This window comes from Mercenaria mercenaria, chromosome 13, assembly GCF_021730395.1.
Source record: "Mercenaria mercenaria strain notata chromosome 13, MADL_Memer_1, whole genome shotgun sequence".
In the NCBI taxonomy this organism is placed as follows: Eukaryota; Metazoa; Mollusca; class Bivalvia; order Venerida; family Veneridae; genus Mercenaria; species Mercenaria mercenaria.
The window spans coordinates 13,399,404-13,425,255 of NC_069373.1; the positions used below are offsets into that span (position 1 = coordinate 13,399,404).

The 25,852-nt window shown below is 33.5% G+C and overlaps 1 protein-coding gene across 1 annotated transcript in view; it reads right to left on the reverse strand.

Annotated features, from left to right (window-relative positions):
• LOC123529765 (dynein axonemal heavy chain 3-like) overlaps nt 1–21,904 on the reverse strand; it is a 128,921-nt gene extending 107,017 nt beyond the window's left edge. The window contains exons 1-4 of the mRNA XM_053520732.1: nt 21,767–21,904; nt 18,343–18,435; nt 5,895–6,063; nt 2,583–2,694 (exon numbers count right to left, since the gene is read on the reverse strand). Coding sequence (XP_053376707.1) covers nt 2,583–2,694; nt 5,895–6,063; nt 18,343–18,435; nt 21,767–21,781 — 389 coding nt within the window. The 5' untranslated portion in view covers nt 21,782–21,904. The remainder of the gene's footprint in view (nt 1–2,582; nt 2,695–5,894; nt 6,064–18,342; nt 18,436–21,766) is intronic.
• Between the last annotated feature and the right edge of the window lie 3,948 nt (nt 21,905–25,852).

Below are 25,852 nucleotides of genomic sequence, written 5' to 3' on the forward strand. Positions count from 1 at the left end.
AATTCACTCCGGCTACGCCCTTGTGAGATTATTCCTCGGATGTACAACCTCTTTTTCGTGTATTAATAGCGTTAAAACACAATTTTTCCATAAATTATTTCTTAAGTGAAATCACAGAAATAGGTAAGAGAGAATATTTGTTAAGATGTTTGAGTGGAATTACTGAGTGAACATCAGATGTAGTATGAGCTTTAGGAGTGGTGCAGCCGCTAGTGAAAATTTAAAATCTATTGTTCACTAGAGAAAAATGTTTCCATCTTGCACGTTAAACAAGAAAATTTTCTTTTTATTTCATGTCTTTCAAAATAAATGGTTGTTAGCAAATTCTACCAGTTATACACATGCAACATTGCATGGACTGGGAAAGTTCACATGCAAAATCAAGATGACACAATGTTAATTATTAGAGAAAAATTAAATAATTCTTCAAGTTTTTTAGACTTCTTTTATATTTTCATACGGTCAAGTTTATATCTTTATGTTTTGTAGGTACTTACATACTTTCATATGTTTACTGCAACTTTGGAAATTACACCGACGAGACATGAAAATGCAACAAACGTAGGCCTGGATATATTTTTTACTACAAAAAGCATCACCTTAAAATGTTCAACACATACACATCTCGATACTCTTTACCCATTGTGTTCAAATTTAATCAGCACAAGACTGTAAAATTAACACAATGGGTATAGAGTATCGAGATGTGTATGTAGAACATTTCAAGGTGGTGCTTTTTGTAGTAAAAAATATATACAGGCATGTTTATTGCGTTTTCATATCTCTTCAGTGTAATTCCAGTTATTTATAATTCATATTCTTATGCGCTCAAGTGTAGTTCCATAACAGTTAGAATTATACAAGAGCACCGCCTTGCGGGTGCTGACGCTCATCTGATTTTTTTTGTGTAATAGAAATATTGTCCTACCCATGATTTTCTAAGTCTAAAAAGGGCCATCATTCTTGCAAAAAGCAGGATAGAGTTATGTTTCTTGATGTACAGTGTCCACTTATGATGGTGAAAAACTGTTGCAAGTTTTAAAGCAATAGCTTTAATAGTTTATGAGAAAAGTTGACTTAAACATAATACTCAACCAAGAAAATGATTTTCTAAGTCCAAAAGGGGCAATAATTATTGCAAAAAGCAGGATGGAGTTATGTTGCTTGCTGTACAGGGTCAGCTTATGATGGTGAACAAGTGTTGCAAGTTTCAAAGCAATAGCTTTGATAGTTTAAGAGAAAAAGTTGACCTAAACATAAAACTTAACCAAGAAATCTGATATTTTCTAAGTCAAAAAGGGGCCATAAATCTTGCAAAAAGCAGGACGGAGTTATGTTTCTTGCTATACAGGGTCAACTTATGATGGTAAACAAGTGTTGCAAGTTTTAAAGCAATAGCTTTGATAGTTTAGGATAAAAGCTGACCTAAACATAAAACTTAACCAAGAAAACTGATTTTCTAAGTCCAAAAGGGGCAATAAATCTTGCAAAAAGCAAGATGGAGTTATGATTCTTGACGTACAGGGTCTGCTTATGATGGTGAACAAGTATTCCAAGTTTCAAAGCAATAGCTTTGATAGTTTAGGAGAAAGTTGACCTAAACATAAAACTTAACCAAGAAATCTGATATTTTCTAAGTACAAAAGGGGCCATAAATCTTGCAAAAAGCAAGATGGAGTTATGTTTCTTGCTATACAGGGTCAGCTTATGATGGTGAACAAGTATTCCAAGTTTCAAAGCAATAGCTTTGATAGTTTAGGAGAAAAGCTGACCTAAACATAAAACTTAACCAGGCAACGCCGACGCCGACGCCGACGCCGACAACCGCTCAAGTGATGACAATAACTCATCATTTTTTTTCAAAAAATCAGATGAGCTAAAAATGAAAATTGTTTTTTTTGGTTTTTTTTGGTGGGGTGTGACACCCGTGTGTGTGTGCGTGTGTGCGTGCGTGCGTGCGTGCGTGCGTGCGTGCGTGCGTGCGTGCGTGCGTGCGTGTGTGTAGAGAGGGGTGGGGTTACTACTATACTGACAAGTTCTCGATCATATCAAGACTTTTCAAGCTGTTGGCAAAGGAGGAGGGAGGAGGTCACCCCATCATCCCTGGCATTATTTCAGTGAAATTTTCAAAATATAATCCAGCTTTATATTTCAATAATTTACTTGAAAAAACATGAAACAAAAGCAATAAAAATGCAAGTGATATTATAATTTTATGTTTTTAAAACTTAAATTAGATAGAAGAATTTTTTTCGACCTTAAAATAGTAAAGCACAACACCTAAAAATCTTCCACATATATGAGCCGTGCCATGAGAAAACCAACAAGCGGCTTTGCGACCAGCATGGATCCAGACCAGCCTGCGCATCCGCGCAGTCTGGTCAGGATCATTGCTGTTCACATTTAAAGTCTATTGCAATTAGAGAAACTGTTAGCGAACAGCATGGATCCTGACCAGACTACGCGGATGTGCAGGCTGGTCTGGATCCATGCTGGTCGCAAAGCTACTATGTTGATTTTCTCATGGCACGGCTAATATATAGTTTACAGGCAGTATCAAGGGATTAAGCTAGAAATCTTACATATTTTTGGGAGCTCTGACTGTTAAAAATGCACCATTTGCATCAATTGGTGGTGGTTGAGTGAAAATGCGCTGTCTCGGAGTGAGATAGTAGCTTTCCTCTCCTGTGAAACCTGAAAATTGTAGTACAAAGCAAACTATGATGTTAGGTTTAGTAAATAACAAATCAGGAGTATTGTCACATGCGAGTGTTTACAAGGAGCATGTGGTTTCACTGTAACCAGTTCTAATAGTGCTGATAAATTTTTCATGTGTTGAAATTGAAATTTTCTGAGGTAAAAGTGTACCTCTAGGCAGACATCTTTGCAAAGGATCTTTGCAAAAACAGTGACCTGATCAGAGCAAGATGGATAAGCTTCTAACATAAATTATTCAACCCTGACTGGGTTTGAAATAATAATTTAAAGACATTCTAATGCAAACATATCTAAATCTTAATTTTGAGTAGGCATTAGGCTTATGTCGCCTAAAATATCCACATTACAGGCGCTTATCCAGCATAAGAGCAATTAAAACCAGATTATATAACTACTAGCAATCATAAACAAAATAATGCTTAAAAGATAAATTGTACTGCAAAAACTTGTAAACTGAACTGTTGATAAACTCTGATAATAAATTTCACAGCATTGATAACTTATAACACTGTGAATAATCAATCAAATTATATTGACTTTAATTTTTTTTAATCTAGAATTTGAAACCGTAGAGGTTTTGGCAGATTATCGATGTTCTCTAATTAAATGCAAATTTATTCCTATGCAAACTAATACACTGTCATATTTTGTTGGTATAAAGATTTTCATATTTATCTAGTCCATATTCAAATAAATCAGATAGCAATTTGGCTACCAAATTGGGGATAGAAACTGGAAAATGATAACATGAGGCTAGTTTGTGGATCAATATTTGACACACAAACAAACAAACATTTCTCATATATATATATATATATACTGAAAAATTAAAGCTAACAGTGTATGCCAGAAGAAATATTTGCTAAATAATTCTGTAAAAGTGTTTTGGTCCTTGCTAATATTCATCCCAGAAGATACTTTAAAGGCACTTACCTCCAGATCATAATTATGGCAAAAACAAAAGGAACTTTTTTGATATCAGAAATGATCATTGCTGTATTTCTTAAAAAAGCTTTGAAACTTAGTAACTGACAGATTAAATGTTATTGAAACACATAAGAATTAGTTGTTTTTACTATTTCTTCCACTGAAAATTGAAATGCCTATACAACTGGGTACCAAAGGTAAACTGCCTTAATCATAAAGCTGTATAGTAAGCGACTATTACCGTTAAGTACATATTCCTCCACCGTGTATTGGTCAAGAACACAGAAAAAACTTTATTGCCGCTGTGGCCCGGGTTTGATTCCCGACTCAAGCATGTTTTTTTTTTTCTTGATTTGGCATTTTTAAAATATTCTAGAAACTAAAACTCATGTTCTAATTTCATATAATATGACCAAACTTCAATTTTAATGGCAGATAATTTTTAACCAAAATCTGGAGGTAGGTGCCTTTAATGCACCCGTTTTGTTCATTTTAATAAAAAACAAAGTTAACTAGAACTATCACTAAAGGTGATGAATGTACCTCCCGCATGCACTGACACAGTACATTGCAATATGACGCACACAAGATTGCATAATTATGTGGACTGTATGTATATAGACTGTATGTATACAGTATAGTAACAAAAAACAAAGTCCCATAACTATGCAGAATATTTATCTAAAAGAATGTAACATGCACCATGCACAACTAGGGTTGGTACTGATCACTTGTGTGAAGTTTCATTAAATTGTGTGCAAGGGTTTGGTAGACTAGGCACGCACAAGATTGCATATGCAGACTGTATGTACATAGTATGTTAACAAGAAACAAAGTCCCATAACTGTGCAATTTTTGTCGCTGAAAGAACGTAACATGCCCCATGCACAACTACTGTTGTTACTGATCACTTGTGTGAAGTTTCATTAAATTGTATGAAGGGGATGAGGAGAGATGGTGCGCACAAGATTGTGTCTATGTATATAGTATAGTAACAAAAAAACAAAGTCCCATAACTCTGCAAATTTTTTTTCTAAAAGAACCTAACATTCCCCATGCAGAACTACTGTTGGTACTGATCACTTGTGTGAAGTTTCATTAAATTCTGTCAAGGGGATAAGGAGAGATGGTGCGCACAAGATTGCGTCTACTGACAGACGGACAGACAGACAGACAGACAGACAACCTGAAACCAGTATACCCCCCCTTACAACTTTGTTGTCGGGGGGTACAATAATGAGATATTTGCATAAAAGCTCCTAGCATAAAAAACTGCAAAATTTTATTAAGAAACAGCACTTAAATCATCTTCTTTGAAAAATTATAGCACAATGAAAATTAAATGCCATTCAAATAACATAGTATTACTCAAGAATGTAACATGTCTCATTCACAAATCACAACCAAATATCTAGTGCTTCTTTCTGGAGAGTAAAGGGCTATCTAAGGCCGTAGCAAGGCCAAATTCATGAATTTACCTGCTTAGCATGTACTGAGCCTATATTTTAATGACTTCAATCGAACTAAATGAAAGTTATGCTACCTTGAATTATACAATGCTTTCTAGTTGTGATTTAATCAATGACATAAAAAGAAAATAATCCGAACAATTTCTTATAGACAGAGAGCCAGGCTGTACCAACAGATCTTAAGTGATCGAACAATGTCTGAAACAGAGCTATGTATTTAAAATCAAATGCTTTTAAAACTGAATCATTGCCAATTTCACAATATAATACTAACTGGAATTTAAGTGGTTATGAAATTTCAGTTTTCTTTATAAGTATGACAAGTGCCATAAATCAGTCCTTATTAAATCTGACAAGCACTTTATGGAAAACTGGTTACAGGTACACAAGCATTTCAATTACGGACTATGAGCATGGGGGTCTACTTTAATTAACGTTTCTATAATTTAATGCACACTGGTCCTCTTAATGTCTCTTGAGTACTTCATGGAGGCCGTACAGGACCTATCATCTATAAAATATAGTTATAATAAAAACATTTTGAAATTGTAAGATCTGTTGCCTGGTATTATTTTTTCTTTGACTTGGTGCTAACTACCACTCAAGTGTAATGGATGCTTTTGATGAAGTTTCATCAATATATTTCAAGTCTCCAAACTATGAAATTTATAAATGTTTTTATCAGCAATGACTGTTTCATTTCAGAACATTTTAAAGAGTCATATTTCTTACGCAACATACCCTACTGTACCCATGAATAAGACTGCAGGTTGTACTTACTGTTTTTATAATTTTCATATATATATGAGGATGTAAGATGTTGAGCTGTTGGACTGTAGTTATTGCCGATAGAGTCACTGACATGTATATGATGTTTCTTCTCTTTGATTGGTGCAGCTTTCGTCCACGATCCACGCTCTAATATCTGTGGTTTTTCACTCAGCGCAGGCTGAAAGAGGTAATAGTTACACAATTTGTTCAATTACACTTTATAAATAAGACTTCTCCATTACAGAATTAAAACAATACTGGTAAAACCATGGATGCTCCCAAAAGTTTGTTTTTTACTTTTGTTATGTGGAGTAATCAAAGGGCAACAACAAAGTGAAAAATCATGCAACCGAAACATAAAGAAAATATGTACATCTCCTCTTAGAAGTGAAGCTTTCTGTGAAGTTTTGCTGAATTCCAGCCAGTGGTTGCTGAGAAATACTTTGGACAAGACTTGTAGGACCAATGGACAGCCAAAGCGGCTATATGCTTCCCACATCGGTGAGCATAAACAGGCTGAATGACCCAAGATACGCTGGCACAGAACGGAACACAACAACGTGTGTCCTTTGTAAGAACAAACATACGACAGATAAATGGACAGAGCCCTAAAACTTATCAATGGTCTGTTTAAACAGGTTTACATATTAAAAGTAGTACTTTCTCCTCACTGAAAATATTTTGATTTATGTTTTTCCATAGTTCATTTATAATATTGAAACTTCCACTGTTTCAAATAGTGTGATTTCATATTTCAATTTTCACCATTTCAAAATTACCCTGTCTTGAACATGAAAGAATATTAATTTAATACCTGACATGTGCTTCAGCATATTAGAATGTAAAAGAAATCTAAAAATGTTAAAGAATCATTTAAGTTATAACATTGTGTCATGAGTGTGACTTAACACCACCAGTATGATGTTGAGTTGGTTACAACTGGTATAATTTGGTAAAAACCATTTAAAGGCACTGACCTCTTTTATGCTACCAAGGGTGAAAGGCTTTAGTTTGAAGTCTTTTTCCTTTATAGGTTGTAAATTATGGAATATGCTTCCATCTCAAATAAGGAATCTGTCCAGCCTTGCTGTTTTCAAAAGTGCTTTTAAGGATCTTTTTTTTTTAAATATTAGATTACACATGCAGAATTTTGTCCTACTTTGCTAAACTTTGTACCTAGTCTTTAATTAAGTGCAATTCTTAATTTTTATCAATATCATGTTTCATGCCTCTCTATGTCCGAACATCACTAACAGGGACCACGATGGAAATAAGGGATTTCTTCCTTTTTTTGTGTTATCCCCGATATTGATTTACTGATATGGTTCATTACATATGCATATTTCATGAATTTTTTTTTTCCCTTGCTGATAAATCTTAATATCATATCATGAATGTGTATGTACCATTCATTGTCAATACTGAAATAACAAAACAAACCCCAGATTATACAACACCAAAAAGGAAATTTTTTTAGATGGTATATTTTAAAAAGGCTTATAAAACTTAGTCTGACAGATTATATGTGTATGTGTGGAACACATAAGAATTGGTTTGTTTTTACAATTTTCCACTCAAATTGAAGGTTTGTAACGGTTACCAGCGGTTAAAAATGCCTAATGATAAAGTTATCTAATGATCATAAGTATGTATCTCATGTGTATACTGGTCAAAACGCTGAAATTTTATTGGCACTGCAGCCCGGGCTCGATTTCATCAGGCTTTGTTTTCTTGATTGCATATCATGACATTTAGAAAGAAAAACTCATTTCTATGATTTATAATACCAAACCTCAATTTAAATGAAAGTCTTTTAGCAAAATGGAGTAGTGCTTCAAAGAAATTAATGAAATTTCTGTTTACATGTAAGATAAAAATATTCTTCTGGATGAACCGTTTTGAATTATGTTCACATCTCAAATAGAATCTGATCACCTTGATTATTGTAAAAAGTAGCTTTAACGTCCCGACTAATATCTTTAATAAAATTATATTACAAATGCAGAAATTTGATTACTTAGTGACAAGAGTCTAATTCTAACTTAGCCATTTAATTAGTAATTACTTATTTTTTAATCAATAATCATTGTTCATCATAATGTCCGTTTACTATCAATAATCTGGTCCAACTATAAATAAATTGCTATTCCTTGATTTGAATGTTCAATCCTCGATATGAATATAGATACCTGGTTGCATTACATAATTCATATTATCATAATTTTATTTTTATTTCCCTTCAGAAAATATAAATAATCATATCATGAATGTTGTCATTGTAGCCATGTTTGTCAATACTGAAATAAACAAAACAAAAAGACCTCCAGATCATACAACAACAAAAAAGGAAATTTTTTTAGATGGTTATATTTTTTAAAAAGGCTTTAAAACTTAGTTACTGACAGATTATATGTGTATGTGTGGAAACACATAAGAATTGGTTTGTTTTTACAATCTTTCCACTCAAAATTGAAGGTTTGTAACGGGATACCAGCGGTAAAGTGCCTTAATGATAAAGCTTTATACCTAATGATCAGTAAGTATGTATTTCTCTGTGGTATACTGGTCAAGAACGCTGGAAATTTTTTATTGCCACTGCAGCCCGGGCTCGATTTCAACTCAGGCATGTTGTTTTTCTTGATTTGGCATTATCATGACAGTTTAGAAAGAAAAACTCATGTTCTGATGTTCATAATATGACCAAACCTCAATTTAAATGAAAGGTCCTTTTTAGCAAAACTCTGGAGGTCAGTGCCTTCAAAAGAAATGAAATAAAAGAAGATTTGCTTGTTTTACATGTAAGATCAAAATATTTTTCACGGAGTGAACACTAGATTTTAAATTTTCACTCTCAACTCATGAAAATATTGAACCTTGTATTAACTCGGTGAAAAATATTTCAACTGTTCACCGAAATAACCAAATATCATTTAATAATATATGATATTTCTGTAAACAGAAAATTTAATACTTTGAGGAACCAATAGAGATCAAATACCTAAATTGGCCAGAGTAATTGATTACAATTTTTTTATCAATAAATTGTCCGCGTTTTCTATCAGAATAATTTCCAACTTATCAAATTAAATTGAACTATTCACGTTAGGATTACAATTTACGAATTTTTCATTGAATAAGATTATCCTGGTGTTTGTCATTACAGTAATTTTACTTTATTCAAACTTTTCATGTATATGATAATTTCTACAAATAATAATAAATTAGTACTTATTTACAATCAAATGTTCGCAATGATTGGCATTACAGAAGTATGTGTCACTGTAAAGAGTCAACATTATTTCTCACTGTCTTGTTACTTCACAACATTCTATCTGAATAAGAAATTTGAAGAATTTAAATGAGTTCTTTTAACTTTATACAACATTTTTTTCACTGACTATATCTCTCAAATAAAACTTAAAAAAATGGGATTCATATTTTATCAGATCTTTCTAAAGAAAACTAACACTTTATTTAACGCAATATAGGTTCAAGATCTCGAGAAAGGAAAAACATGAATAAAATTTGACTCTAGCTGAAAAACTGTACTTGAGATGAAGGTGTGTGTAATCTGGATACCGTTTTCATGGTGTGATAAATCAGTCGCGGTAAACTTTTCATTTATCCGAATCTATTTTTCTCTGATGAATGGTCATGGGGAATAATTTTTAACTTCAAATAAAATTAGTCCATTTAAATTCGGAATATTTTCACACATATAATATACCGCCATAAAAAGTAGTGCGGCGGCCACATGATGCCAGCACTGAAATTATTATCAGAACCAGATTGTAAATCGACATGTTTATTAATTCGCTCAACAGTTTGATACAAGTAGTCATGGTACCAGACAATCAGACTAGGACAATGCGTGTTTTTGATCCTTGCAGCAAACGCTTGGTTCTCATCGGCTGCAAGATTTCGGAAACTGATGACCATCTGCTTTGAATATCTGTAAACACCTCACGCTGACAATAATATTACTTACTTTAAGATCTGAATAAAAAGATGTAACATAATATCTCTTATTGAAAGACTCATTTTCTAGTTTATCTGTAAAATCAAATAAAAATTATCAAGTTTTAATAGTCCTAGAATAGGAAAACTAACTCTTTATTAGATACGTTATCAAATTTTTGCCTAACCCACGAATGCATGCCTCCATATCAATCTGACTAAAGTACATCTCCTATTACGCTACGCTTAGGATCTGAAGATGTGCTATTGATAGCCTCGTTCTGACGTCCCTTCCGCTAGCCAATCAGAGCCTTACTTATGACATGTTGTAAATCTATATTTAGCCTGGGTTTTTCATATTTACAATTCTTATGACTACGCCCTCGTGTTTTGAGAGAAATCATGTCATGGTACGGACTTGGTCACGTAAAGTATCAGACAGCCGGTTAGCTCAGTCGGTAGGGTGCTCGCCCTGTAAGCGAGGGGTCCTGGGTTCGAGCCCCGGATGACAGCACATTTTTCTTACTCTTTGACATTCCACACTATTTTGATAGTTCAGCCAAATGCTTGTTGAATCCAGTCGTCTGATTGGTTCAAATAAAATTAGATTTGCGAAAATAAAAATAGCAATATTGGAAATCCAAAATATACAGAAGACGAATGTGAATGGGTCATTCTCAGATCTTCGTTTAGAAGATCAAGTACTTTAGTCAGATTGGCCTCCATATCTACTTTACTACTTCAACTGTTAGGCTTAAAAAAAATTGTTTGTTTCCGGTAACATGCTAAAAAATTTAGGGTAGGTAGGTTGTTGTTTTTGGTGGGTGGATGGGCGGGGGTGAGGGTTATTAAGTGGGACTTTTTTGGAAATTATTTTTGTGTCAAAAAATGAATACAAATAAGGGGGTTATGCCTTTAGAGCATCAGTAAGTTGATTTCTAACTTCTCTGACCACGTTTAAAGGTGGATAATCAGATTTTGGCCATGTAACGGATTTGTTCGAAACTTTAGCATCTGATCATTTACACACATTTATGTTCACTTAACACTTAATACAAATTAGATTTTCACTGGAGGTATTTTTTAAAATTTCATTTTCCTATCCTTGTTGCCAGGATAGAGTTATTTTATCATAAGTAAAAATTTGATAAACATACTTTGCCTAAGGAAATGTATAAATATTAGACATATTGTAATATATTTGTAAAATATTTGCATTAAAAATTATGTATTTAGATGGAATTCATTAGAAATGCAAGTTTGAAAAATTATTATTATCTCCCTTTGCCTATCTTGGTTGCGCAACCAAGACAGATTGGAAATAAATGAATTCAGAAGCTACACACAGCTTTTAAACTTGCATTTGGTTCAGATTGTTCAATAGTTGATATGTCTATCAAATGCAAATGTAAAACTAGACATTGTATCGAAATAAAAAGAAATACCCAGCTTTTTATATACTTTCATATTAAAGGGGAGTAATTACAAAATTTTATAAAAATAATAAAATATACATTTCAAATAGGAATCTAACTCTATGTAATCGGTCTTTTTGTTCCTTAAATAATTCTCTACCAGAATATACAAAAAGTAAAAAATGTCATTAAATGCTGTTTAAATGTGATTGACCACCTTTAAAGCATAAAAAGTGCAGTTTTGCAACTTTTTGTTAAAAAGTTGAAAAAAAATTCTCCAAGGCCATAAAAATATCTAGGGTTGGGCCAAAAATTTAGGGTAGGTCTGGATACAGGAAACAAAGTTTTAACAATTTTTTTTACGCCTTATGATAAAAAAATCTTTTAAAGCAAGATTTATAGCATCCTCATAAGATATCACTTAAATCAATACTGCACAGTCATTCTGTAAATTAAAGTAAAAATGAGCCGTGCCATGGGAAAACCAACATAGTGGGTTTGCGAACAGCATGGATCCAGACCAGCCTGCGCATCCGCGCAGTCTGGTCAGGATCCATGCTGTTCGCTAAAGGTTTCTCTTATTGCAGTAGGCTTTAAAAGCATGGAGCCTGACCAGACTGCGCGGATGCGCAGTCTGGTCTGGATCCATGCTGGTCGCAAACCCACTATGTTGGTTTTCTCATGGCACGGCTCAAATGTTTTTTCAATTTTCCATAATTCTTCAGTCTATGTAAATTTCTTTCTGGAAAATTCTTTTACTTGTTTAAACTTTTCTTAATCTGTGGTTTTACTCTGGTTTTATAAAAAAAATCATAAACATTCCAGAGAACAGTTTTATGCTTGAATGAATGATAAATTATGTTTAAATAATTTCAGAAAAAAAAAAAAACAGGTGTATTTTTCATTTTTCAACAAGAGGACCTGGTGTCTATTGATAGACTGGCTCCCGTCCCTATGTTTGTTCTTATTTACATATATATGTTTATTCATTAAGAGGGAAGTAACTCCAGCAGGTTGTTTCTACATTGACTTTTTTATTGCCCCTGGCTCCGAACATAGGTTCAGACATCAGATAAAATGTGCTATTTTAGAGGCTAAAGATTTTCTTATTTTGCTTGCAGTATTTATATATATAAAAAAAAACATGCAGCCAGGGAGCCAGGCTAGTCTATTGACAGCACACTCAACTTTGATGATTCTTTCACCATGTTCACATAACACCAGCTCAAATACATTAAAGCTTAACACAATTTTCTACATTGAAAAAGGGGCAAAACTGTGTAAACTGTAAGTCGGAGATATGGAACCTGGCTCAGAATGGTCATTTCATGATCTTAAAGGCTTATGAACAATCTTAAAGTATTCAGTACAACACTGACTGAGATACCTGCTTACCTGCAACACTTTCACAATATTATCTAAGTTAAAAAGAGTCACAGTTTTGCCATAATGTAAATCAACAGTAATGAAACCTGCCAGGAAAGGTCTACCAAAGATCTACATGGTGCTTAATACATTTGGGTAATAGTTTTTAGGAAAAGCTGGCTAACTTATAAATCTTCTACAAAATTTCTATGTTAAAAAAGGGGCATAATTTTGTTAAAATGTTAACAAGAGTTATGACCTGCTCTGTGTGATCATCATCCTCCATGATGAGGAATACTTCTGATGAGTCTGAAGAATTCATTCAGTCAAGTAGTTTCTGAGAAACCTGCTTACAAGCGAAACTGTCATAAAATTACTTTTTTAAAAAGGGACATACTGGTTGGGAACAATTTCCGGACAGTACCAGTTTCCGGACACATGCAATATCCACTTTATTTCGTTGTTATTCATATAATCGTTTCAACTAGATCATTAAGATGTTTGTTCTTCATGTCTACAACAAACCACTAAATTATAAGGCTGTATGTTTGGGTTTGATGATAACTCATCTAAGTTTACAAAAGAACTTTCTGTCTTAACGGGGCATGAAGATAGCATTGCGCATGCGCAGTAGTTCACACTAGCCGATGCATCAAGAGGGGAAGAAATAATTAAACTACATAATGATTGTCTGCTGATAACATGTTCTACTTTAAGTTTCACAGTAAAAGTTACTTAGGATGCAGGGCTGTCGATTTTTGCACTAATTTTATTCTATATTTATTGGAATTATCAAGAATTCGTGTTAGACAGAATTCGAGTTTTTTATAGTCAACCTCGGTTTGCTTTCGTAGCTGCTATTGAAAGTCGGGATATGTTTCAAGTGCAATTTTGAAGAGATGAATGATAAAGTCTGTGTAGAAATAGTTTAATTACTTATTTTGATATCAAATTGACTGGTTTACCTGACAGGGAAAATAACTTCTTTGAGTGACCCAATTTGAGGCCCTATGGAACAAAAATTTTATGTCACAACGCGATGCTGGTTACAACATTGGATGCGGCAGGAGCTGAAGTTTGTGCAGTGTGGGCTTCATTTATGTCAAAAATTCTTTTAGGGAATAATGGAGCCAAAATACTGTGTCCGGAAAATGGTTCCCAACCAGTAATTTTGAAAACTTTCACCAAATTTCTATTTTAAAAAGTAGCATAATTTTGACAAAGCTAGAGTTTATGAAATTTGTACTGTGAGGTTACTTATCATGATTGAACCTTCAGCATAAAACTTTTGTGACACTGACTTTACATGGATGCTAGCTGACACAGACTTAAGGGTGACACTAAAAGCTCGATTTAATATTTGAAAAATTTCAAACAGTTCAGCTTAATTTCTTAAACATGATTTACTGTAATAAGTATGCAACCTAAGAAGTCATGTAACCGTATGATATATTTTTACATAAACAAGACCAATTTAAGCCTTTGTAGGTGTAAGATAAGCCTCTGTTAGACATAATAACCAACAAAATTCCCATTCTACAAAATCTATATAAAAATGGACACAGTACAAGATTACTAAGGTTAATCACTTTAACAGGTTAATTCCTTTCATAGTACTTATAGACCAAACAAAATAATTCTTCAAGGCATTAAATTCCAGACCACAAAAACAAACAAGAAAAAAGGTCAGTTAAAAAGATTTGTTATACTTTCTTTTTCCAACTGATACTGTGAAATCATTAATATTCGTGGGGGACTAATTTTCGTGAATTTCGTGGTTGAGTCAATCCACGAAATTAAATCCCAACGAACATGTAAAATTCCCGTTCATTTTATGTTTGAAAGTTGAAATCCCACGAATTCATATCCCTACGAAATTGCTGTTTTGACCAAAACCACGAAATTTCATGCCCATGAAATTAAATGATTTCACAGTACCCAATTTATAAGAAAGTTTGGCACAATATAAGGGGGCACTGACTATGAGAACAAGGGTTCAAATTCAGCTCCAAGATCTCTACCAATCATCATGAGACTTGATGCTATCATTTATAACCCCAAAGACACCTGTGAAGTTTCAATTTAATTTCTAAGTCCAAAAGGGGGCATAATTTTGTCAAAATGCAGGTCAGAGTTATGGGACTTGATGCTATTGCCTAGTTTTATAACCCCAAAGACACCTGTAAAGTTTCAATTTAATATCTGTATTAGTTTTTGAGATAGTAACTTGCATGCAAAACTTTACCCAGGATTTAATAAGTCAACAAGAGCTGTCGGAGGACAGCAACGCTCGACTATTCAACAGCCATGTCAACTTAATTAATACGGAAGTCGAAAAAGGGGCATAATTTTGTAAAAATGGGAAAAAGGGTTACGGAACCTTCACAGTGCTTATCAGCTCATAAAGTGAACAAGTGCGTGAAGTTCAATCCTTTCCCATAGGTGGATACTGAAATACCAGCTTACATACAAAAACTTAACCAAAAACTGCTAAGTCGAAAAAGGGGCATAATTTTGAAAAAAAATGCAAAGTAGAGTTATGGGACCTACACAGTGTATGTCAGATCATGACAGTGAACAAGTGTGTGAAGTTTCAATCCATTCCCATTAGTGGGTACTGAGATACCAGCTTACATGCAAAACCTTAACCAAGAATTTTTAAGTCGAAAAAGGGGCATAATTTTGTAAAAAAGGCAAAATAGAGTTATGGAACCTGTGCAATGTAGGTCAGTTTATCACAGTGAATAAGTGTGTGAAGTTTCAATCCATTCCCACAAGTGGTTACTGAGATACCAGCTTACATACAAAACCTTAACCAACAAATTCCAAGTCAGAAAGGGGCATAATTTTGTAAAAAAGCAAAATAGAGTTATGGAACCCTTGCAATGTAGGTCAGTTTATCACAGTGAATAAGTGTGTGAAGTTTCAATCCATTCCCACAAGTGGTTACTGAGATACCAGCTTACATACAAAATCTTAACCAAGAATTTCTAAGTCGAAAAAGGGGCATAATTTTGTAAAAAAGCAAATTAGAGTTATGGAACCTTTGCAATGTAGGTCAGTTTATCACAGTGAATAAGAGTGAAGTTTCAATCCATTCCCACAAGTGGTTACTGAGATATCAGCTTACATACAAAACCTTAACCAAATCGGGACGCTGACGCTGACGCCGACGCATGGGTGAGTCCACTAGCTCTACTATTCTTTGAATAGTCGAGCTAAAAAGGGGGCATAATTTGGCTAAAATACATGTCAGTGTTATGGGATTTGACCTAGTGAGGTTGGTAATTGACCTAGAAAAAGAAACAAGAGCTGTCCGTAAGACAGCACCCTCGATTTTTCTCAGTGTTTGACTGTAAATTAGAGCTTTGCCAGTAAAAGGGGCTTAACTGAATCAAATATATAATCAGAGTTATGGGGACTGTTTCTTCTTGTGTAGACTTTGAAAGAAAATAACTATTTTAAGTTTCAGGTCAAAGCTTTGAAAGTAACAGAGATATTTGACTATCAAAAACTTAACGAAAAAAATGTTAAGTTAAAAAGGGGCATAACTCTGTCAAAATTCAAATCAGAGTTATTGGGATTGTTTCTCCTGGTGTAGACTTTGATTGTAAATAACTGTTTTAAGTTTCAAATCAATAGCTTTGATAGTAACAGAGATATTTGACTTTATCAAAAACTTTAAGTTTAACCAATGCCTACACTGATGCCAGGGCGAGTGCAATAGCTCTTCTTTTTCTTCGAAAAGTAAAGCTTAAAGTAAGTTTCAAAGCTATAGCCATATGTACTTGCATGCAAAACTTTAACCAAGGTGTGACGCTGATGCCAACGTCAGGGTGAGTAGAATAGCTAGACTATTCTTCCAACAGTCGAGCTAAAATGAAGACATGATGTTAAAGGTATGTTAAACTACTTGACAGTGAGTCGCCTTATCTAAGTGAAAGGGAGTCTCTTCATAAATCACTGTGAAAACAAGATTTAAAATATATATAAACAAAAGCTCATTTAAAAAACTTTACCTAATACAAATGTCTAAGATTTGTTGAAAGGTTGTTGTAAGTTTTTAAGTAGGTGTCTTATCTGTTTTAAGCAACGTTTAACAACATACATGGTCTTAAGTACCATGTACTTTGGTACTTGCATATATTAATAATATTATTTTGAGTTCAGATTCAAAACCAAGTTACTTAAAACAATCTTGTATATCGGGTTAAGTTGTTTTAAAAACTGCTACTTGGGTTTCTAACTTTCTACTTGGGTAACTGGTAGTCATGTCTACATTGGATGGGTGAGGTTTGGGAAAGGAGTGTTACATTGAAACTATCCTCAATCTTAGTAAGAAATACAACAATCTACCTATGCGAGCATATTTTGTTTTAAATTGTATTCTATCAATGGAGAACAATGAGTAAAATTTGAGAAAACTTATGTTGCATTATATATCTGAAATTTCTCTTGTTAGTCAGAATGCTATTTCCCATTTAAACAGTAAGAAGTTTCATAAAAAATCTACATTGTTTGAGTTCGAGTTTTTCTATACATGGAAACCAAAATTGATCTTCCAATATACTCCAATAATGAAACCTTGCTAGACGTAAAAAACAAATTCATATCAGTCCCACGATACATCAAGCATATGACCCTATGTTTTTTATTGCCTGAATTTCTTTAACTATGAAAAAATCAGTGTTAAAGTGAATTCTACACTAAAGAAAAGAGAAAGTGTTGATCAAAATGTGCAAAACTGCAATAAGCAATTATGCAATTTTTAAGATCATTTCATTTACATGTAATGTAATTAAAAATCAAAGGCATTTATCTTTGTGTCTCCGTTTACATCACAGAAAATGACATCTAAAAAATCAAAAAAAAGCTTTCAAACTACTTCAAAAGCAAGGAATAATTAAAGTTTTCAAAAGCCAGAAATACTATACCACACATTGTTGTATACCCACTTGTAATTGTAAAAAATAATTTTCTCTCTTTAAATGGGTATTTGTACATGAAAATGTGATTTTGATCAGAAATATAATTACATATACAAAATGTACAGTGATTTGACACTGTGGTCAACTTGACAATGCACGTATTGTTACACTGTTCTCTAAAATTATAAAATAAATGCGACAGGATCTTTGAAATGAAGAAATCACACATTCAAGTCTTTGTGTAAAAAAACAGTTATAGCCACCATTCATGCTTTACAAAACGAAAAAAAGAAGACTCTAGATATGTGTAATATATCATAAATGGTTATTTGCAGTTGAAAGGAGAAATAAATTAAAGTCCAAAATAAATATAAATAAATATTTGAATTATGGATTAATTTTCCATTTTTCTTTATATTACTTTGTTGGTTTTATGATTTGGATAAATATGCACTACTTATTTTCTTTGACTTTGTGGCAAAGGCACTTTCCGTTGGCAGTGTATATATAAAGATCAAACACAACTACTGTGTATTACTTACATGATCTCTCTTACTAGGATTGGGAAACTATAAGAAGTTTCATAACTCTTCTTTTTAGACAGAATTATATCTATTTGTTTCAATACCATTACCTTTATCTGTCACTGACAATATCTATGCCACTCATTAAAATGGAAAAGCAGTTAGACTACCCATATCATTGAGAATAGTTAAGTTGTTAGGGCTTTTTCCTGCAATTGATGTAAAATTAAAGATTTAAACTATTTTTATTCTATATAAGCAAGCATACTTCTCTAGCAGACAGGGGAGGTAAATGTTGTATCACACTTGGTCTGTATAACTTCTCAAACTCATTTGGCTCTGCCACTGCAAAACCATGTCTCTGAAATAATAAAACATACATACAGAAACAAACAGCGAGCTGTTGATGGAGAGATCTACTATCTTAAATGCATGATACCTGTGTGAGTGAGCTAAACTTTAGCATCGTTACTTTTGTGGCTTATATATTTCAGTGTACCGAATCAATTAGAAAATAATATTTCCATCCTGTGTATCCAGCCATTGCATTATAAACATATTAAAACCTGAAGTATAGGAACATTATAGGAACCAGAATTATTAATTTCTGTTTTATACTGGAACTGTCAATATTTGTTTTGATGTCTGGCATTTGCAAATACAATGTCATTAGCATGTGAAATTCGAAACCTTTTCCTTGGGGGATTTTGATTTCATTAGAAACTGGTATAAATTCAATACACAATTAAATGTGGCATCATTAAGGTGCTTTTACTCCAATCCTTTCCATCAACAGGATGTCCTAAAAAATTTAATCACAATAAAAGAGGAAGAATAAATTGAAATCCTGTCAATATTGAACAATACCTGATTAATGACCAGATTCAGAGGACAGCTTTCAATATTAACTAAATTGAAGACTAGGTAAAGAAATATAGGGAAAGATCACATGTGTTTACTTCACTTATTGCTTATCTGAATTCTTGCACTATTTTGCCTTGGGTTGTTTTTTTTTCTTTAAAAATGAATATTGCTGTTTTCCGCCACTGACACAATGGGCAAGGCCATTATATATAAAAGAAAATAATATAACAATTGTTTAAAATTATCATAATACCATAATTATGCTAAGGAGGTATTGGTCAGGCAAATTTCTTTCAGCTTTGTCTCTTACTTTAAAAACATAGAAAAGTCCATATATTCAACAAGGTCAAGATCAGGTTTAACAGGGTTCAAATTTAGACAAGCACACAAGCTAAATGCTAGTGGTATTTTAAAATAGCTAGTGGGTTTGAAATGTACAAGCTAATTTCAGCTAGTCAATAATATAACAAGCAAATGTAAGTAAAAAAAGTTTCAAAAAAGTAAGAAACAGGGATGATGCCAACGTTGTATAACACAAACATCCTGATAATGCTTGAGAGAATAATACAGGCTAAATATATTAACTCAAGAAAAAAAGTTATCATACAGAAAACTCCCACGAATATATGCCCATGTTCACTCAATATTAATGTTATATACCTTTTTCATTTAAACTGGAAGAGAAGTGTAGGAGGAATTATATACTCTTGTTAGCCTAAAAGGGGCCAACATCATCAACTAAAAAATGATAAACATACATGAACGTCTCCACAATAATATGTGAATGACCACTTTATGTTGATGGTGTATACAAAGTTTAATCTAAACAAGATTAAAACTTTAGGAAGAGTTGAGAATGCAAAAGTCAGATATAGCTGTAATTATAATATATTCTTAGACTTTAACTCCAAAAAACACAGGGATCCGTCACATGCTATGATAGGGAAACATTTTTATGATAAGAGGGGATTTTTTTTAAAATGATTTTTAGATGAAATTCAAGAACTTATATGTAAAAAAATCTCTCATAAAAATATAAACTGATCCCTATGGATGGAAAACACAAACAAACACAAGATCATGAACTTCTGACAATGAAGATGCCTCTCGCATCTTCGACAAGGCAAGCAGTCGAAGTTTTGAAGAGTAGCCCAGTCAAATTAGTCCATCTCTTGGTCCTGGTCCCGAGTCCTGACCAGCGGCTGGTTTCTAAATAATAATGCCGCTGGGTACCGAATCAGGAATTAAAACATTTTCCGGCCATTTCGTGCAAGGTAGGCCCTACAATATCATATTTGAAAATGGTGGCTTTGATATAAAGGGAAACAACTTATACTGGAAAACATTTCCTATAATACTACAGTACGCTCAAAGTTCTACGCTATTTAATTTATCAATAAAAAACAAAATCGAAATGATTCAGTGATATGGTCATGTAGGCCTATACAAGCCAGTTCATTAGGTTCTGTAATAATAACTAGAGTTCCGCTTTTTTTAAGGCAGTGGGTACATTTGACGAATCAATAAAAAGAATTATTACCTACATTGTACCACATTGTCACTGCAGCCTTACAGCCGTTGAAAGTCTTTCCGTAGGTACTTGAATGTGTAAATTATTATATTTTCTGTTTCTTTAGGATCATGCAGTCCATTCGTACTGCAGATTTCGTGCGCATTGATTAGCAACAATACAGGTTCGATTCCTGTTCGCAGCCAATATCCAGACTGGGTAATTTACTTAGGTTTGTACATTTTCTAGATCTATCGGTACTGACAGGATTCTTGAAGGGGATATGGGGTGGTGGGTAAATAAAAAATAAAATTGACGTCTGTAGTGGGCTCGACTGGAAATAAGTTATTGCATCAGTCTGGAAGTATGCGGAAACAAAGGAAACTAGCTAGTACAGTACCCGCACACAAGCACAATAACCATCGTGCCGTTCTTTAATTCAAATCTAAGTAAAACGGATCATCGATTAAGAAAGAACACATTTGTGGACAGAAGCAATTTTCTCGTGCCCGACGTGCCAAAATGACATGTACCTTCGCGTTAAAATCCTTAAATTAACGATGTTAACAGCAACTATATCCTGATAATGGTGGCCATTAATTTTAAGGAGATTAACCAACGTAAACGGAACTCTTGACCTTTTATCACGATGTTACACAATTATTAGCATTTACATTTCTCATAAAATAAATATTGACACATTTTATTTAACAATTAAATCGAAGGATATTTCCCTGTGGCACGGCCGATACACAAACAATGCCGACAAAGTAGGCTTCTGTGCTGGGGAAACTCTGAAACTCTGATATACACCAACGCAATACTTCTGTCGTATTTTCGATTGATTCATATTTTTTTTTTTTTTTTTTTTTTTTTTGCAAATCATTTATTTTCTGAATGACTATTATAGCTAGTTCTAAACCAGTGGGCAAATACAACGCAGGTAACAAAGGTGACGACATTTGACACAAATATACTTAATGATTATGATATTCCTTTTTGTACAGTTATGTTATACCTTTCATGTATATCATATTACTTAAGATTACTAATTCTGAAATTTAATAATCAATTTTCGCACCAATGAGTGTGAAAAAAAGGATTAAGATTTAACAAATGTTGATCAATTTGGTTTCCGTCTACTATAAAATGAAAAAAAAAAAAAAGACCCTTTTTTTCAATTCACCAAGACATTCTTTATCACCATTATTTCTATCCGATTTAGTGTGACATCTATCTATATAGTTTAATTCTTTAAACTATTCATAAAATTTCAAATATCCGCACTTTTATCACGAAGTATTAAACATTAATTTACCTGTTTATGAGGCATTTTTGCATCCTATATTTTATATCAAATTTCACTTTTTAAATCACACATCATCATATAATATAGTTTTAAATCCAAGTTATTAATCCCGAACACTTCAAAGCTCACTGTCACTTTTACCTTCTGTTTTCAATATTCACTGTACGCATGTGCTACGCCAAAAATCGATATAAACTACGGTACCCGGTATCGTCGGTCGTTATACAAAAAAATGTACCAAAGACCGGTTGCGACAGTCCAACAAGAATACAAGAATAAAAAAAATGATACGAATGACACCATGAACACTCTAGTTTAGGCAATACCAAATTAGATCTATGTTCAGCGTCCTGGGGCTGGTAGGTTCCCGGCTGTTTGATCGAAATATTGTTAAAACGCCAGTAATGACGTATAAAAGAAATCACAATCGTCATGCCATTTCTTTTCATGACAAAATTACTACTAACATTAGTTTTATACTATTCTAATGAAATAATTATATACATGTTCTAATTGCTTAAAACATATATTGTTAAAACTCTATTTTCTAAAATCTATCTGAAAGTAACTATAGTTTTTGGCTTTTCTCTGTCTGGTAGATAGGTTTCGAAAAATGATGGGGACGCTAAGCGAAGATCCTATTTGGTATGGCTTTGACAGGAAACAGTAACCGCGTACTTCCGGAGAGTGACAATGTTAAAACAATGTAAACAATAAACTAACATGTAGGAGCATTATTTGGCACTAACAATAGATAAAGCATCAAGTGCTTTACTTATTTTTTTTATTATTATTATTTATTTATTTATTTTATTTTTTTTGTAAATCATAATGGAGAAAATTTCGTTTCTTTAATTTTTTGAAAGTTTACGTGTTTATTAATTTAAGTTCAGAATTTTGGCCTTCACACACTTAAAACAGGTCGGTGTGTTTTATATTTAAAGTGGTTACTATATAATCACAATTTTTCCTTTATAATGGTTTGACATTTTCCGACTTACTGTAGGTAATGTCTTCAAGACTATTTATAATGTCCGTTTGATAGATATGGTTTCGACTTATTTCTGGAAAAACGTCTTCTTTTTTGACATCAATCAAATATATATCGTATTGAATAAACTTTTATACTGGTATTACATAGACGTTGAACGTTGCCATTAACTACCCGTTTTAAATAAACTTTAATACTGGTAGGCCTATTATAGAGACCTACCCGATTTAAATATTCATAGTCGCATATACACAGGGGTGATAAAAAATTCGACCACCCGTCAACACCTGTTCGTATGTAAATTATTCACCGTGACAACTGTAAACAATATGGCGATCTTTATGGGTAAAATGAAATTCCGTATTGTTTACACTTTGAATTAAAGTCAGAAGACACTCTAGACGGAAGATAAAATGTTCTTAATTGCTATATACAAATTAATATCGAATCCGATTACGTTACAGTGAAATAGATTATATTTTCTCTCCTTGAAAAAATAAAAATAAGAAGGATCCCTCCAAGATGTACCGATAAAGTTGATTTTTTATTTTCTCAAAAATCCAGTGTTTTCTTTTTTTTTAACTGGTTTTTCTCTTTGTTCGATATAGATCTACGTATTGCCTCAAATTTTGGAAGTTTTCATCCCATTTGGAAATGATATTCTTTAAACTGTATTAAAAGGCTGTTTATTCGTTTATGGTAACGTTTGATATCGACAGTGGAACAGTTTTAATGTCCTTACCAGTCTTTTAACAAACATATTTGCCGCAACAAATTCCCTTTCATGTGGAACCATTGTGACCACTGTAAATTGAAGGTTTAAATTTTATTGTCATTATATTCTTACGCTGTATTCTGTCTATCTCGTGTAATGTCGTGGGTAACCCAGACGCCGACTATCTCTGAGGCAGCTGTGGCGCCAAGAAGCCAACGCAGAATGTGGTTCCGCCAACAGTGCCAGGGGGCTAGACCACCAACAGGTATTAGACAATGATTTATCTTCTGCTTGGACATGCACGGTTCATGACAACGTAATGCACGATCTGTAACAACGTAATGCATCGTCTGTGACAACGTAATGCACGATCTGTGACAACGTAATGCACGATCTGTAACAACGCAATGCATCGTCTGTGACAACGTAATGCACGATCTGTGAGAACGTAATGCAAGTTCTGTGACAACGTAATGCACGGTCTGTGACAACGTAATGCAAGGTCTGTCGGTCTGTGACAACGTAATGCACGGTCTGTGACAACGTAATGCACGATCTGTGACAACGTAATGCAAGGTCTGTGACAACATAATGCGCGATCTGTGACAACATAATGCAAGGCCTGTGACAACGTAATGCACGATCTGTGACAAGGTAATGCGCGATCTGTGACAACGTAATGCGCGAGCTGTGACAACGTAGTGCGCGATCTGTGACAACGTAGTGCACGATCTGTGACAACGTAGTGCACGATCTGTGACAACGTAATGCACGATCTGTGACAACGTAATGCAAGGTCTGTGACAACATAATGCGCGATCTGTGACAACGTAATGCAAAGTCTGTGACAACGTAATGCAAGGTCTGTGACAACGTAATGCACGATCTGTGACAATGTAGTGCACGATCTGTGACAACGTAGTGCACGATCTGTGACAAGGTAATGCACGATCTGTGACAACGTAATGCACGGTCTGTGACAACGTAATGCACGATCTGTGACAACCAATTGCACAGTCTGTGACAGCGTAATGCATGATTTATGACAACATAATGCACGGTCTGTGACAGCGTCTTGCATGATTTATGACAACGTAATGCACGGTCTGTGACAACGTACTGCACAGTCTGTGACAACGTAATGCACGATCTGGGACAGACTAAACCACTCGCGTATCTACAGTTTCCTTTGATTCTCATGACAATATCTTTCACCATAACCCTTCACCTGACCTCAAATCTTCAAAAACATAAATACGTTTCCAGACTAAAAATTACTAAACTGTCAATTAATTCATGACAAAAAATAAAACAAAACAAGAAATTCAATGTCATCCTGACATTGTGGCTACAAAAGAGTTCTGGCTAAAATGCATAAGACTTTGGATACACAGCATTTCGCTGAGAATGGTATTAAGCAACAGGTATGTAAAGTCAAACACAACTCTGTTATAAATTGTCATTGAGTATGGTAAGTATTTATTCCGGCAATAGTAATTTGTCATTTGGCAATTGTAAATATATGTTAAGATCCGCTTTTTTTCTCTCAAAAACTAACAAGAGGTATAGGTTTGAAACTTTTAACACTTTTTTATCATAATTAGCTGAGTAACCATAACTGTCAGATGACTTTTCTCAATTTTGGCCCTTTTTGTACTTAAAAAATTTGAATATCTTTATGTCCAACTTTCTTGAATACTATAACAGCAATAGCTTTAAAACTTTGCACACTTGTTAATCATCATTTTGCAACAACATTGTCCAAGAAACGTAAATTAGCTAGCATTTTATCAGATTTATGACCCTTTTTTACTTTGAAAATTGGAATTTCTTTGTTCAAATTTCTGTACAAGTCTGCTGTAGTTTTGAAACTTTGCAGACTTGTTTATCATTGGGTGAATATGTTGGCCCAGAACTACAACTCTGACATTTTTTGTCAGAATTGAGGCACTTTATGTGCTTAGAAAATAGGATTGTTTTTATTAAAATTCATGTTCAGCTCCATTTTTCTAGCTACAGCTTTGAAACTCCATACGTTTATTATCATTTGGTAGGTAAGTAGGTTAAAAACAATAACTCCATAACTCTTGAATTTCATCAGAATTATGGCCCTTATTTACTTAGAAAATTAGTATTTCTTGGTTATCTATTTTTTTAGGTTCACTTTTCTTGACTTCTAATGCTGAGTAAGAAGGCCATGAAACATGTGTTTTCTTGCTAACTGCTTTGTCAAGTATTTATAGACACACAGACATTGTTCTATTTTTTTTTTGTACATACACTTTAATAATAAAATGATTTAAAGATGAAGCATTACAAAAACTTTTCAATGGTGTGCAAAATATGTATTTCCAAACATTAACTGTTTATCTTTCCTTTTTTTTCATGA